Source organism: Syngnathus typhle, linkage group LG16 (genome assembly GCF_033458585.1).
Source record: "Syngnathus typhle isolate RoL2023-S1 ecotype Sweden linkage group LG16, RoL_Styp_1.0, whole genome shotgun sequence".
In the NCBI taxonomy this organism is placed as follows: domain Eukaryota; kingdom Metazoa; phylum Chordata; class Actinopteri; order Syngnathiformes; family Syngnathidae; genus Syngnathus; species Syngnathus typhle.
This window is the reverse complement of record NC_083753.1, coordinates 8027807-8041974: the sequence shown is the minus strand read 5'-3', so window position 1 is coordinate 8041974 and position 14168 is coordinate 8027807. Positions and strand designations below refer to the sequence as shown.

General features: G+C 44.6%; 2 protein-coding genes across 2 annotated transcripts; one reads left to right on the top strand and one right to left on the bottom strand.

Annotated features, from left to right (window-relative positions):
- Positions 1 to 304: 304 nt before the first annotated feature.
- LOC133169131 (myristoylated alanine-rich C-kinase substrate-like) lies at positions 305 to 3315 on the bottom strand. The gene is made up of 2 exons (XM_061301057.1): positions 2907 to 3315; positions 305 to 1754 (listed from the first exon to the last, which is right to left on the bottom strand). The coding sequence occupies exons 1-2, from the start codon at positions 3006 to 3008 to the stop codon at positions 1191 to 1193; spliced, it is 666 nt and encodes a 221-aa protein (XP_061157041.1). The 5' UTR covers positions 3009 to 3315; the 3' UTR covers positions 305 to 1190.
- Positions 3316 to 5293: 1978 nt separating this feature from the next.
- LOC133169632 (tyrosine-protein kinase fyna-like) lies at positions 5294 to 13855 on the top strand. Its single transcript, XM_061301978.1, has 12 exons — positions 5294 to 5551; positions 7962 to 8224; positions 9250 to 9346; positions 9517 to 9615; positions 9778 to 9881; positions 10091 to 10240; positions 10330 to 10494; positions 10579 to 10758; positions 11322 to 11398; positions 11530 to 11683; positions 11771 to 11902; positions 12611 to 13855. The coding sequence occupies exons 2-12, from the start codon at positions 7972 to 7974 to the stop codon at positions 12817 to 12819; spliced, it is 1620 nt and encodes a 539-aa protein (XP_061157962.1). The 5' UTR covers positions 5294 to 5551; positions 7962 to 7971; the 3' UTR covers positions 12820 to 13855.
- Positions 13856 to 14168: the final 313 nt, after the last annotated feature.

Below are 14168 nucleotides of genomic sequence, written 5' to 3'. Positions count from 1 at the left end.
ATCACTATGCGCACGTTTTCTCTTTTGGATATTTTCCTAAATAGTTTAGTAAGTGGGTTGAGTTTGTCGAAATTACTTTAGCAAACTTCGACAATTCATAATAAATATGCAGAAACGTATAAACAAGCTTTTTCTTGCCAAAGGAAAAATTAATTTTCTCCATTTTACCAACAGGGGGCACTGCAGGGCAAAGAACCCATTTTAAGTTTGTCATTTAAACTCATGGTTAGCAGGTTTGAATTAGTTGACAATTTAAAGAAATGATTGGATTTAAGAGACTTTCGCAAAATAAAACGAACCAGAGTGCCAATTCACACTTTCCTTTATTCTTCAGTGCTCACAGAAAGTCACCACCCAAATACCATGTTGTAGCCAATGTTACATTCAATCTTTATGTACAAAAGAAGAAAAAAGATGTCCTATCTAAAATGTACTAGTCTATAGATGAAGTGTTATATAATCATCACAGCTTGATCATTTTTTTGTTGGTTTTTCTGTTTCGCTTTTGCTTAAAACATCTCCCAGTTTTATTTCGTCTTACAAACGGTGGAGGAAAAAAAATAACAAGAAAACAGTCATTTACAATGGGTTAAAAATGTCATTTAGGTACATTTCAGTCATAAAACCAGCAATATCAAAGTCTATACAACGTGCATTACTACAGTTTGGAAATGACGGACTCTAAAACGGCAGAGGAAGTGATAAGCACCTATATTATTGTTAGATTTGTTTAGTTGCTAAATCTAGTTCCAAGAGGGGAACGCTTGTGGTCCACGAGAGTTGTAAACGACGACATTTTGTTTTAAGACTTGTGTGAGGGCTTTTTTTTTCTCCCTTTATTTGTTTGATTCGCTGCACAGTACACGCACAACTTTAGCTGCTACATCCAATTAGCCCAGCACCAAATACTTGAATTAAATAGGTCAGCATGATGTCGAGAAAAAAAAAAAAAAGAAAAAACATTCGAGCTCACAGTTGCACGTTCACCCACGAATGCAAGCACAGGGCCAGGGAAGCTCGTCCCAGAACCTACATTGCAGTCATTGTGGATGAGATGTGTAAAAAAATGAAGTAACCAGACAAAAAAAATAAAATAAAGAAAAACTAAATCCCTGGTTTCAGACAAATCCTTGCATTCTTTCAGATGGGCTTCATGGGCCTCCTTCATTCCGGCGTGTTCTTCAGTAGAATTATTCAGCAGGGGCAGGGGTGACGGGGGCCTCTGGACTGGCAGCTGCGGCGACCTCGGGTTCGGCTGGTGAAGAAGCCTCAGCTGGTTTTTCCTCCTTTGCCACTTCATCAGCTTTGGGCTCCTCAGGCACAGCCACTTCCTTGACCTCTTCCTCGGCCGGCGCCTTTTCTCCTTCGGCCTTCTCCTCCTCCACCGCTGCCGCTGCTCCCTCTTCCTGGGCTGGTGCCTTCTCCCCTTCCGCCTTCTCTTCTTCCGCCTTCTCCTCCTCTTCGGACTCCTTCTTGGTCTTCTTAAAGGAGAACCCGCTCAGCTTGAAGGACGGCTTCTTGAAGGAGAAGCGCTTCTTCTTCTGCTTGCTGTCTTCGGTCGTTTCCTCAGGTTTGGCAGCGGCCTCGCCGTTTGTGGCGGCGGCCTCTGGCTCCTTCTCAGCTTCCTCCGCCTTGTCACCATCCTCCTTTGGCGCCTCCTCGGTGGGGGTGCTGCCGTTGGCCTGGACCTCGGCCTTGTTGGCCTCCTCTGTTGCTGGGGAGGCATCACCGTTGGTTTTGGCGTGGCCGTTCTCCTGAGACAGGAAAGCGTGAGAGTTCAAATGGCAAACAAAGAAATAGCACGAGCATTATAAACAGGCAGCAATATTGATATCAATGTGGTGTTACGAAAATGAACCAATATTGGCATTATAATGACTTTGGTATGGTATCAATGGCTAATATTGACATCAATGCTAATGCCAGAACAGATACAATGCTCAAAAATAAAATATTTTAAAACGTATTTTAATTTGTGAAGTGATCATTTAGTCTGAACAAATTCATAATTTGCTGCAACTAATTATTTATACAAAAAATGTGGTGCGGGGGGCTCACATAATCCCCTCAAGGTCAGAAAGTTTCATTGAAATTGAACATGACATGGCCTCCACCTTTATAATGCCAAGTATTGCTATCGTCAGCACATCTCGCCGTATCGCATACCGCTTTGCAAATTAAATTCAAACGCTATTGCTTTCGACCAATAGGAAAAAAGCGAGTAAAGGCGCAGCACATCTGTTGCTAGGAGAGTGACGACAGATCGCCGAGTCTAGACCATTTTCACTCGCAGTACCTTCTCAGCGCCACAAGGAGGAGATGGCGGGCGTTTAACGTGGTGGGGGCCCGTCGAAACGTCTTTTTTTAAGCTTTCGCCTCATCATTTTAATCATCATGAAAATTATTTTTTAAATGGTGGTAAAATCTACCTTAAGGTGCGTTGTGTGATAGTATTAAATAATATTTAGGGTATTTTACGAGGGTGTGGGGGACAAAACATGGCTCTCCTCCTTGAATCTGGCAACAAAGGCGTGGCGTGGATGTAAAAATGGCTAAACGACCAGAGAAGACCCCACGTTAAGAATTTTAGCACAAAGAAAATGCTCCTGGTTCATAAAACACGAGGCAATCGTGGGATGTGATCAATTAAAATCAATTAAGAGGTTTCATGGTTTCATTTGAAGAAAAGAAAAAAAAGCCCATTGTCTCAATAATTGATTGTCGGCGGATATAGTATTTGAAACACGAGTGGCGTTCAAATTCCTGAGGAAAACGTGGAAAAAAATAGGCAACGTGGTCGCCACTTTCTCCTGGCTGCTGGCGAGCCCAACATAGAAGCACCCCATTAACGCAACACATTGCCCACGCCGCAATTAATACTTTAAATAATTTACATTGAATATTACCTGGCCATTAGTCTTGGCCGCTGCCGTAGCAGCCGCAGCCTCGCCGGGCTTCTCCACCGCGGCTTCCTCCTTTCCGGCGTTTTTGGAGATTTGTGCTCCCATGCTCGTTTAACAAAGGGAACCCGAGCGATGAAATGAATGAACAAAGACCGCGAGCGTTCTTATTCTCCCTCACCAAACAATCAAATCGCGGCAGCTTCCGACTTCGAGCAAGGCAATAAAGGGCACCCGAATAGCCGCGTGGAGGTTTTAAGCCGGTAAAACGTGTTTGAAATACGGGAGAACAATCGCAAATCTCGTTTTTTTTCCCCCCTCTCTCTCTCTTTTTTTTGTAGGTCGAGTGGAGTTTGGGAAGAAGAGAAATTGGCCCCGCCGCGAATGAGATGCGCCAGAGTACAACGCCCAAGTCGACAGCTGAATGGGCGTCCGGGAGCTGACGTCACAGCTGGCCAATCACAAAGCGGGCAGCCGACTGCGCGCGTGGGGGGGCCATCTTGGAGCGGGCCAGCGAGGACAATAGGAGGGACAACAACATGGCTACACAAACTTCTTAGTGACTTCAGTTCTTGTCTGGACGCTTTTTCGAGAGTTTGCATTTTGCACAGTTTCTTTGTTTGCATTCGTATAGTCAGGCACACTACACAGTTCAGGCCTAATGTGCTATACTACTACTGTCTACTACTATTACTCCTCATTGATTTATTTGAATGAAAAGCACAAGAGCTTCAGTATACATTCCAGAATTAGACATTAGCTGCCCATATATGAAATAATTCTTACACAAAATACAGAACCGTATACTTGTTGTATAAATGATAGTTCTCCTGAAACAAAATGTTCCATAAACGTGATTCCTAGATATTTAAAATATTTGCCTAAAATTGTTTCATTTCTCTTGTCCTTTGCTCTTAATGTCCAACTTACATTATTATAATGCAATTTTTTATCAGCCCTTTTATTGTGATTTTGTTGTGTCCTTAAAATTGTTTAAGAATCTTATATCTTTAACATATATTTGAAATAGAAGTAAATATGCCCTGGAAATGTCTCTTGTCTTTTTTGGTCATTGAACTGGATTAATCAAATTACATCTTGTTTATTCCCTATTTTTTTAGAAAAAATAGTCAAACCTTACAAAATACTTGTGCCTAAATCCTCATGCAAATTAGGAATGACTCATCTAAATGGAATTGACTATTAGATCATATATTCTCAGAGAGGTATTTGTGGTTAGGAAAGCAATTTCTTATCCAGGGCCATTTCAGTTCTTCTAAAGTCCGACGCTAATGATAAAAGTATAACATATGCCCACCACTTGCATAATAGCATCTTATCTGCTTGTTGCAGCTGGAGCTTCCCAGTGACCCACATCTAATGAGTTCACCCTGCTGCCTGACCCAGCCAGCCCGCAGCACTCGGACTCTGCCGGCAGCAGCTACCATCACTACGTGACCCACATCTCCATGGTAACAAGTCCAAAATGGCACCCAGCTCACAGAGGAGTGAGAGTGAGTACACGCAGACAAACGGCACGGGATTAGGCTGACTTTTCTGCACCCGCCCTCCCGCACCACTCTGCAGGCGAACTAGGCCACACTTTATTGTTGTCCTATCATGATGACATGCAAAGCTGCCATTTTCACGCCATGCTGCCATATGAATATGTAAAGTCTGAGAGGAGAGGGGGCGGGGGGGGGGGGGGACAAGCTAGTCGAGATGGGGATGTTAGACACCTCGATTGCTGATTCACATCGTCATGAATTCTGTGTGCGTGCATGCAAGATGAGTCAGGCAGGCTACCTCCTTCAAAAACCCATAAGTGTATGCCACATTGCATCTTGAAAAGTGCTGAGCAACTATGCTCATTAAAAACTAAATCAAATATGGTTCATTGTGCAGACACAGAAAATGCTTTTCCATTTCTGGCTAAATAAATAAATAATTAAAGAAAGAAAGAAAGAAACCAGAGCAGCCCATTTGCCAACTTTGCCCTGGATTCTGTCACCTCAAACCAGGGTAGAGGAGGGGAAGAGGAAAAAAACAGAAGGTGGAATATGCTCCCTATTGTAGCCCTTGATAGGCCACATTAACTGTCAATCAAATTTTCCATCCGCAAAGTTGGACTGTGTGAAGCAACTAGAGACGAAGCGGTTGTTTTTAAAATAAAAGCGATTTTACCTACGCAACGTCTTCTCAGCGTTTAAAATGATCCTACTTGTATTCATTCTCGTTGAATATGTTGTAAAATCTTCTAAAAGTACTGGTAATATTCTATGTGTCGAAATTGGCAACTTTTAACCACGATATATAGCTTTTTTTGTATCGCCGTGTCTTTACTCTGAAGGCACATACCGGAAGTAGTATTTGTTATTAATGCTGTCTTGATGCTGTCTCCCCGCCTTCGTCACGGGCGTATGTACGCACGGCAGATCCTGGGGCTCCCGACTCGGTTGTGACGGGAACCGCTATTCTCTCTCCCTCTTTTTCTGTATCTCGTTTCCGCCTGTTACACTGCCTCTGGGATAGAGGAGGAAAATCCCAGGGACGAAGCCGAATAGTCACTGGCTGGAAACTCCGATGGATTAGTTTTAAATCCCCCCTCTCCACACCACCACCACCACCACCACCACCGCACCTCCTCTCCGGTAAGCACGTTTGGTTTATTTTTCTACTCACGAGTTGCATTTCAATTGCTTGTCAGCTTTTTTTGCTTTTCAAATGGGAGGCGCATAGCGCAGAATATAGTCTCTGTTAATGCGAGGTGATGATGTTTTTGCAGTGGGATTCAGTGGATGGGGGGGCTCTTGTGTTGCAGCAGCTGGGATGGGGTTGCACTGCAGTCAGAGCCGCGTTGACCGCACAAACAGCACACAAGGCCCCCGCCAGACAGCCTCCTGTTGATTTAGCTGCAAATAATTGCCCCTGATACCCAATCAAATCTGATTCCTAATCGGGTTATGTGTGTCAAGTGTGTGCAAGGGCGGTCCGTCCACCTTTAACTGGAATCAAAACAGTGATGATGATGATGAGGAGGAGGAGGATGACCGGATAGACAGAGCGACGTGCATGCAGTCATAAACATAGCAGAGTAGCAGGAGTGGAGAAAGTACACAGCGTGTACTTCAGTAGAAGTCCAGCTATTAAAAGGATGTGTACTGATTCCAATACTTTATATAAGTAGAAAAAAAAGAGTACAGACTCCATCCATCCATCCATCCATCCATCCATCCATGCATCCATCCATCCATATTTTCATTTTCAAGCCAAAGCCCTGTCTAATGGAAAAGTGGTGCATTTCCGCCACCTAGTGGTATCTATTGGAAATCCCATGCATTCATTCATGTATTCAAATAATTCTATGATTTCTTTATACTTCAAATTATTTCTTCTCATTCAAATACACATTGACTCAACACTATGTTGGTCGTTATGGTGATATTATGGGCTGGCGATGGCCCGCCATCCACAGATTCTGCACTGACTTTGTTAAGAAGGCCCGTTGGGCTCCATCCTACACATCCACTTTGTGCGAGGCTCAGCTGTGAATTTCTTTTTTATAATAAGCTCTTTTCATGGTCATCACTTTGCAAGAGCAACACTGGCCGGCATTGTGCGGCTAATCTTGTAGCCCGGTGAACTGCAGCCATTGTCTTCTTGTTAATACACTGAATGAAGTCGCTTGTCTGACACAAGCAAATATTGTAACTATTCGGTGGGGCGGTGTCGCCATAATGGAGGAGATTGTGGAGTCCGGTCAACATGCGGCCCGAGAAATGACGGTTGCATTTTGATTTTGCATTGCGGAATAGAATAAGGTCACATGTGACGTCAGTGGATGGGGTGGGTGACCTCAGTCATGTGAGTGCAAAGGGACCCCTACGCTTCAAGCTGACGTTTGCAAAATGACTTATGATGACGCAGTTTACAAAGACCACAATACACCACGTGTGTTTTTGTCTCTCAATTCAAGGCATGGGGTACTCGTGAAGTCCGCCGATACCAGCTAGCGATACTTCAAGTCTTCATTAATCATAAACACCATTCGTCGCTTATTTGACTCATTTTGAGCGATCCATATTGGAAAAATGCAGCTTTGTCTGCGTTAATCTTTTCATCTGTGATTTCCATGATGGCTGCACCACTTGAAAAAAAAAAAAGTTTCAATTTACTACAGTACAACAGAAAGACAAGATGTAAGACATGGCAATGCTTTTAAACATGAAACACTCTTCTTGAAACCGCTGCCAGGGACCAATGGAAGAAAAACTTTTTTTGATGCTGCGGCAATGTTAAAGAGATTAGTCTCAGTGGCCTCCTCCGCCAAGCTGAACGACGTGCCCGCGGACAGTTACACATCAACGACGCCATAAAACGGAGGATTTATGAATTACGACAATGGCGGCCATGCAAAAGTAATGAGATTCGCAGTGGCGTTCTGCACAGTTCCACGCTATTAGCAACATTTCTTTGCCTTGTTTTGTTTTTCTACACAGGATTCGACACTATGTGACCCTGACGTGACTCGCCGTTTAATTTACGATATCGACCCTGCCGCTTTACTATAAATGGACTTGTATCTCGTTACGGCTCCAGGCATTGCTCGTGCGCTCGTGCCTAAATGACTGCTTTTTGTTTCATTAATTTCCAGTTTAGAACGGTAAACGGCTTTGCATTGAAAATCACAGCACATTTTATTACTTTTTTAGCATAGTCTGCCATCCTTGGGCAAAAAAAACAAACACAAAAATGCAAATGGCTGAAAAAGCAGAATGATGAGGGGGAGAGAGAGAGTCAAGCCATTTGGAGGAATTCAATGTCACCGCATTTTGTTCTACTGTGTAATTAGTTGTGCCGCGTAAAGTCTGGTGTTTAATTTCAACCTAATTGAAAGATTGTTTCCGACGACCGGCTCGGAGCCTCCGAGGAAGCCGCTGAAATAATGGAACATTGAATCATAATTTCCCCCACTGGTGTTGGCAGCTATTCTTTCACTTTGCCCCCCCCCTCCCCCTGTCCTTTTGCTCATTCCTAATTTTGTGTGTGTGTTCTCCTCAGAAGCCAGAGAATGGGCTGCGTCCAATGTAAGGATAAAGACGCAGCAAAACTCACCGAGGGACGCGACGCCGCTCTCTCGCACCACCCGGGTTATCGTTATGGCGCCGACCCGACGCCGCAGCACTACCCGCCCAACTTCGGGGTCACCACCATCCCCAATTACAACAACTTTGGCGGCGGAGGCGCCACGCAGGGGGTCACCGTCTTCGGAGGCGTGCACACGTCCTCGCAGTCGGGCACGCTGCGATCCCGAGGAGGGACGGGTGAGATTTCATCTGCAAAAAAAAAATGACAGCCAGCAGGGCTTTGACAGCTGTTTTAATTTATCTTCATCTGAAATGAGCGTCTGTGCTCCCCAATTAAAACGCTTGTGAATATTTATTTCGAGGCACTCCCTGAAAGGCTTGCATAACTTAATGTTGCTTCTAACGACAACAAAGAATGATGGGAAAACCTCCCCCAAAGACTTTTCTGTCCTAAAATTAGCATGGGCCCGCTAAGTAACGCACCGGAAATGCGCTGGAAAAAATTGTCTAAAAGCGTTTCTCTGCGTGAAGCCATAAAGCCAAACCGTAAACTAAAGTCCAGAAGTCAAACCCGAGTCGGAGTGTCGTCCGCGTAAACCAAAATGGTGGCCTGGTTTCGACTATTTATACCAGCTTCCACCACTTCCTAAAGACCAGAAGAAGTCCGCCGAGTGCCAAGCACAAAATGTTGACTTTACTAAATGGATCTCCAAATGCCATATGTCAGCAAGTTCTACTTATAGCGGGACATTGCAAAGAACTTTAACCTTTTGCGTGCCTTTGCAGAAACTCACAAAATTGATTTCAAAAGTCCCAGTAGCGCCATCTACTGCATCTGGTGGGTCACTGCCCCTAAAACAAACAATTGCAACCAGATGACCTTCTGTCGGCGTTTCCTTCAAGACCTGCTGACTCAATTACAAACCCAGACTAGATGTATAGCGTGGGATAAAAGGAAATACTAATCATAAAGATCAGAAGCTGCGTGTAGTTTTGTGAAGTAAAGCAGCAAATAAGATCAAAAGTTAAAAATGTGGGAGGCTTTGACATATCAAACAACATATGTTCAGCATATGGAGCGAGCACATGAAAAAGCCAAACATGCTAAGGCCAGACTTATCACCAGGCCTGCGGATCTGGCACCAGTCTGAACCTTGACCGAGTCTCTCATCCTCCTCCAAGACTATCCACAAGCCAACATTGACGAGAACCTGCCACACGAGTCCATCTGCAAATGGGTTCCTAATGGGTTTGTCTTGCAGGGGTGACGCTGTTCGTGGCGCTGTACGACTACGAAGCCCGGACGGACGATGACCTCAGCTTCAGAAAAGGGGAGAGGTTCCAGATCCTCAACAGCACGTAAGCTTGAAAACATCTGCGGAATAGCGCTGGAGGGCGGAGCCCCCCCATCGCATCCAAAATTGTAGATCTCGAAATGGGTCAGAGGTGGAGAACGAAATGAAACTTCACCGTATGGCTTTGAAGAACGTGTCAACCGGTTCCTAACACTTCCTGTCTGTTTCCTACAGAGAGGGCGACTGGTGGGAGGCCCGCTCCCTTACCACAGGTGGAACTGGTTACATTCCAAGTAATTACGTCGCCCCGGTGGACTCCATCCAAGCCGAGGAGTGCGTAGAATTCTTTTTTCCCTCCTCCCCCCTGCCCCCGCCCTTTTATGCATGGCGTTCACACTCATTAATATTCCAGACTTGGTCTCACAACACGTGCAGCGAGAAATGAAAGAAATGTTCAAACGGCGCCATGCTTTGACGCTTATTTTATTTCCGCAGCTGGTATTTCGGTAAACTGGGCCGGAAGGATGCCGAGCGGCAGCTGTTGTCCAACAGCAACGCCAGAGGCACCTTCCTCATCCGGGAGAGCGAAACAACCAAAGGTACACATGCCGCCATCTTTTTAAATCATTCGCCTAATAAAGAATTCTTTTTTTTCTTCTGAAAATACAGAAAATCAATTATCTGGCCTGATGCCAAGTATATTTCGAAAGGGGGGGTCCAGTGCCCCTGTGGGCCCCCCTCGAGCGCCGTCAATTTAACGGCAGGTGGCTTTTAAAGCGATCTTCTCAATGTGTGGTCTCGATTCCAGGCGCTTACTCCCTCTCCATCCAGGACTGGGACGACATCAAGGGTGACCACGTCAAACACTACAAGATCCGCAAATTGGACAGCGGCGGTTACTACATCACCACCAGGGCCCAGTTCGAGACCCTCCAACAACTCGTGCATCACTATTCCGGTGAGCTTCCGCCAAGCGTCCACATTTGGATGAGACCGCATCGAACACGTTCATAGCGGCGCCGTCCGTCTCTTTCGTGTTTCCGACAGCCAGGGCGGCAGGACTGTGCTGCCGGCTGATCGTGCCCTGCCACAAGGGCATGCCCCGTCTGACGGACCTGTCCATCAAAACCAAAGACGTCTGGGAGATCCCCAGGGAGTCGCTGCAGCTCATCAAACGCCTCGGCAACGGGCAGTTCGGCGAGGTCTGGATGGGTAAGCATTATAAAAAAAATAATTGGTGATAAATAAATCAATAAATAAATCGAAATAATCTGAGATTGTGATTTTTTTTTGCAGGCACGTGGAACGGCACCACCAAGGTGGCGGTGAAGACCCTGAAGCCGGGCACCATGTCACCGGAGTCCTTTTTAGAGGAGGCTCAGATCATGAAGAAGCTGCGTCACGATAAGCTGGTGCAGCTCTACGCCGTGGTTTCCGAGGAGCCCATCTACATCGTCACCGAGTACATGAATAAAGGTACGGCGTCCATGTGACGTACTCGTGCTCGCCCCCTCCCCCCCACGTGACGCGTACATAATTCATCAACGCATGCGAACCGCGTATAAAACTAGAGCGATGACAGCAGGCGGTCTTGCCGAGCGTTCTGTTGCTACAGCAAATAAAAAATCTGGGCCAATAAAGTGGAACTTTGGTGGCGCCGATCCCAGCACTGATCTCACGTCGCTTGTTTTGATTCTGGCTTTCTGTTCTGTTGTTTTGGGTCAAAACGCACGCGAGGCAAACTTCATTTCACGGGCAGCTTTTATCCGAATCGCCGGCTGATTAAAAAGAAAAAAAAGAAAAAAGCAGAAGAACAAAAAAGGAGAATGACCTTTAAAAAAAAAAAAAAGGGGGGGGGGGTCATGTGCCATAATAACTGCACAGAAAAATAGATTTCAGAGCTGCCAAATACAGAAACGTAAATACCAGTCACATGATTTGTGACTCCTCCCACACGACACGACTCAGCCAATCAAATCATTTTCCCAAAAGAGATCGATATAAACAATAGTGTGTTTTTTTTTCTTTCTATGTTTCAGGGAGTTTGCTCGACTTCCTGAAAGACGGAGAAGGACGATGCCTGAAACTTCCGAATCTGGTGGACATGGCGGCTCAGGTCTGGCATCAATGCGAAATATTGAATAAGAGTTTGTAAAAGCCAATTTTGCAAGCTTATGAATTCCTTCAACTCAAATGCTTGTAAAACGGCTTCCATGATTCATAAATAACACCGAGTCAACTTCCCAGGTGGCAGCTGGCATGGCGTACATCGAGAGGATGAACTACATCCACCGAGACCTGCGCTCGGCCAACATTCTGGTCGGAGACAGTCTGGTGTGTAAGATTGCCGACTTCGGTCTGGCCCGGCTCATTGAGGACAACGAGTACACGGCCAGACAAGGTCAACAAAACAGTAGTTTGCAAACCTTTTAAATGAACAACCACTTAAAATTGAATTTTCACAAATTCACTTTCCCATTATTTGCAGGTGCAAAGTTTCCAATTAAGTGGACCGCGCCCGAGGCGGCGCTCTACGGGAAATTCACCATCAAATCCGACGTGTGGTCCTTCGGTATCCTGCTCACGGAGCTTGTGACCAAAGGCCGGGTGCCCTATCCAGGTACGTCTGATGCCATTTTCTTTTTGTATATTCATGAGCATTAAAAATCTGCCTTAGCGTCAGACTCTAAAAACAGCACAGCGTGTTGCATAATACACGCTAGCGTCATCCATAAAAAATAAAATAAGACATGCTCCTAGTTTCATTGCCTACTCCAGTAGTCCACTAGTAACACCCGAATCCCCCTCAAGTTCTCATCCGGTTCTTGTTATCCTCACCAAGTGCTCTTTTAGTCCCTCTTGTACTCTACTCGCCAAAGATGGCTGGAAGCTAAACCAAAAATGGGTTCAACCCTCTAAAAATAGAGTCTGGACCAGTTTCCGTGTTGCCCGTGAGTGAGTTTTTCATGAATTATTAAATGTGGAACTGTGTGTACTTCACTCCTATGAAGAGATCACACTTTTTTTTTTTTTTTTTTTAAACTTGATCAGCTCCAAATTCCTGGATTGTGTCACATCTACTTTGAGTTCCGGTCCAGGATGAGAACATAGAACCATCTATAATGCAATATGTTTGTGTTCCATTAAGCTGACCACAGGGAACATAAAACAATATACAACCACAATGATCCACTTTGGCCTGAATACGATTTTTCTTTCCGAAAATGACGCCATGTGCCAAAGTGCTCTTTTTCCACCAACACCAATTTTTTTTTTTTAAATCAAACTGCTAAGAGCCTCGCATCATTTCTCCCTCCGTGCGATCCAGGCATGAACAATCGCGAGGTGCTGGAGCAAGTTGAACGAGGCTACCGCATGCCGTGCCCGCAAGACTGCCCCACGTCGCTCCACGAGCTCATGGTGCAATGCTGGAAGAAAGACCCCGAGGAGAGGCCCACCTTCGAGTACTTGCAGGCCTTTTTGGAGGACTACTTCACTGCCACCGAGCCTCAATACCAGCCGGGGGATAATCTTTGAGTGGCTTTTCCACAACTGTCCAGCAGAGGGAGCCAGAAATCTTGCTCGCACCCCACTCACTGTGCTGTCTCCTCACCTCTTCCAAGACACACACAAACATACACACAGAGGAAAGATGACTATCATGAAGGAGATGAGCCAGCGTTGGATGCCAAAAAAAAAAAAAAAAAACAGGGAGCTGTGTGACTTGTACAAAGTGTAAATACAAAAATTGCTTGGTTACTTCTTTCTGTTGGTTCCATTCAACATTCTATTTTTTTTTTATATTTTTGGAAAACGGTTCATTCAAGTCCCAATGAAAGATAGATAAATTAATGTTGATAAAAATGTCAAATGAAAATTCGTTTTTGTCGAATCCCCAGTATATATAATTGACGCTCAACATTTTCAACACACACGCTTGGCTAAATTGTTGCAAAAATGTTTTTGAACATGTTGAGATATTTTCTTTGTGTTGTTTTCTACCAGGTTTATTAACATTACTACTCCATGTAGTACTGCTACTACTGCTCTTCCTCATTTTCTCAAGGAACTCTGATGTACTATAACACCCATTCTTGCCTTTTTCCTCTTTAGTAAGACTCTGTAAGGATTTCCCAAACTGGATCCATACCTAAACTTCACAATTTACAATTCAATAGGAATTAACAACACGATGTGCCTACTCGATGATCAATAACTGAACCCCAGAATTGTATTTTAGGTCCCTGACGCCAGTTTGGGAAAGCTCGCTGTAAGGAAAATGCCTTCTATTAATTGCCTAGCAAACTCTTCCACCCCGCACCAACACAAAGTGCAAATGCAAGCAAAAAAAGAAAAGAGAGGGAGGGAAAAAAACTGCCACTCCAAAATTGCCAAACGTGTTCGAGACCAAACATGTTTACATCTTTTCCGATCCTTTTAAGAGTGGGTGCCTGCGGCGCTTGGGAGCGTTCCATGCCAGCCCTTCCTTGTGTGTGTCTCTTATGTGTTGTTATAATTTATTGTCTCTGTCTAATTACCTGTAAATGGTTTGAAATTAAAAACAACAAAATAATATTGCTCCCCCTGGTGCGTCTTTTTTATTGCAAAACGGATACCGAAATGTTATTTTGTTTTCTTCCCCTCTGGGCTCAACATCAATCACTCAAAGCCAACGTGACTGAAGCGACCGCAGCTTGTATGCAAATTAGCGAGAGCGTGTCTACCAGCCACGAGATTAATGACGGATAACTTTTAATTGATATGAGCAAAGATATAATTTATTACTGTTTTAGTTGTTTGTGTGGCTAAAAGGAGCTGAGATTTTGAAAAGCATATATGCAACATTTGAGAAACGAAGGTTATGGAAAAAGGAAAAATACTTTTGT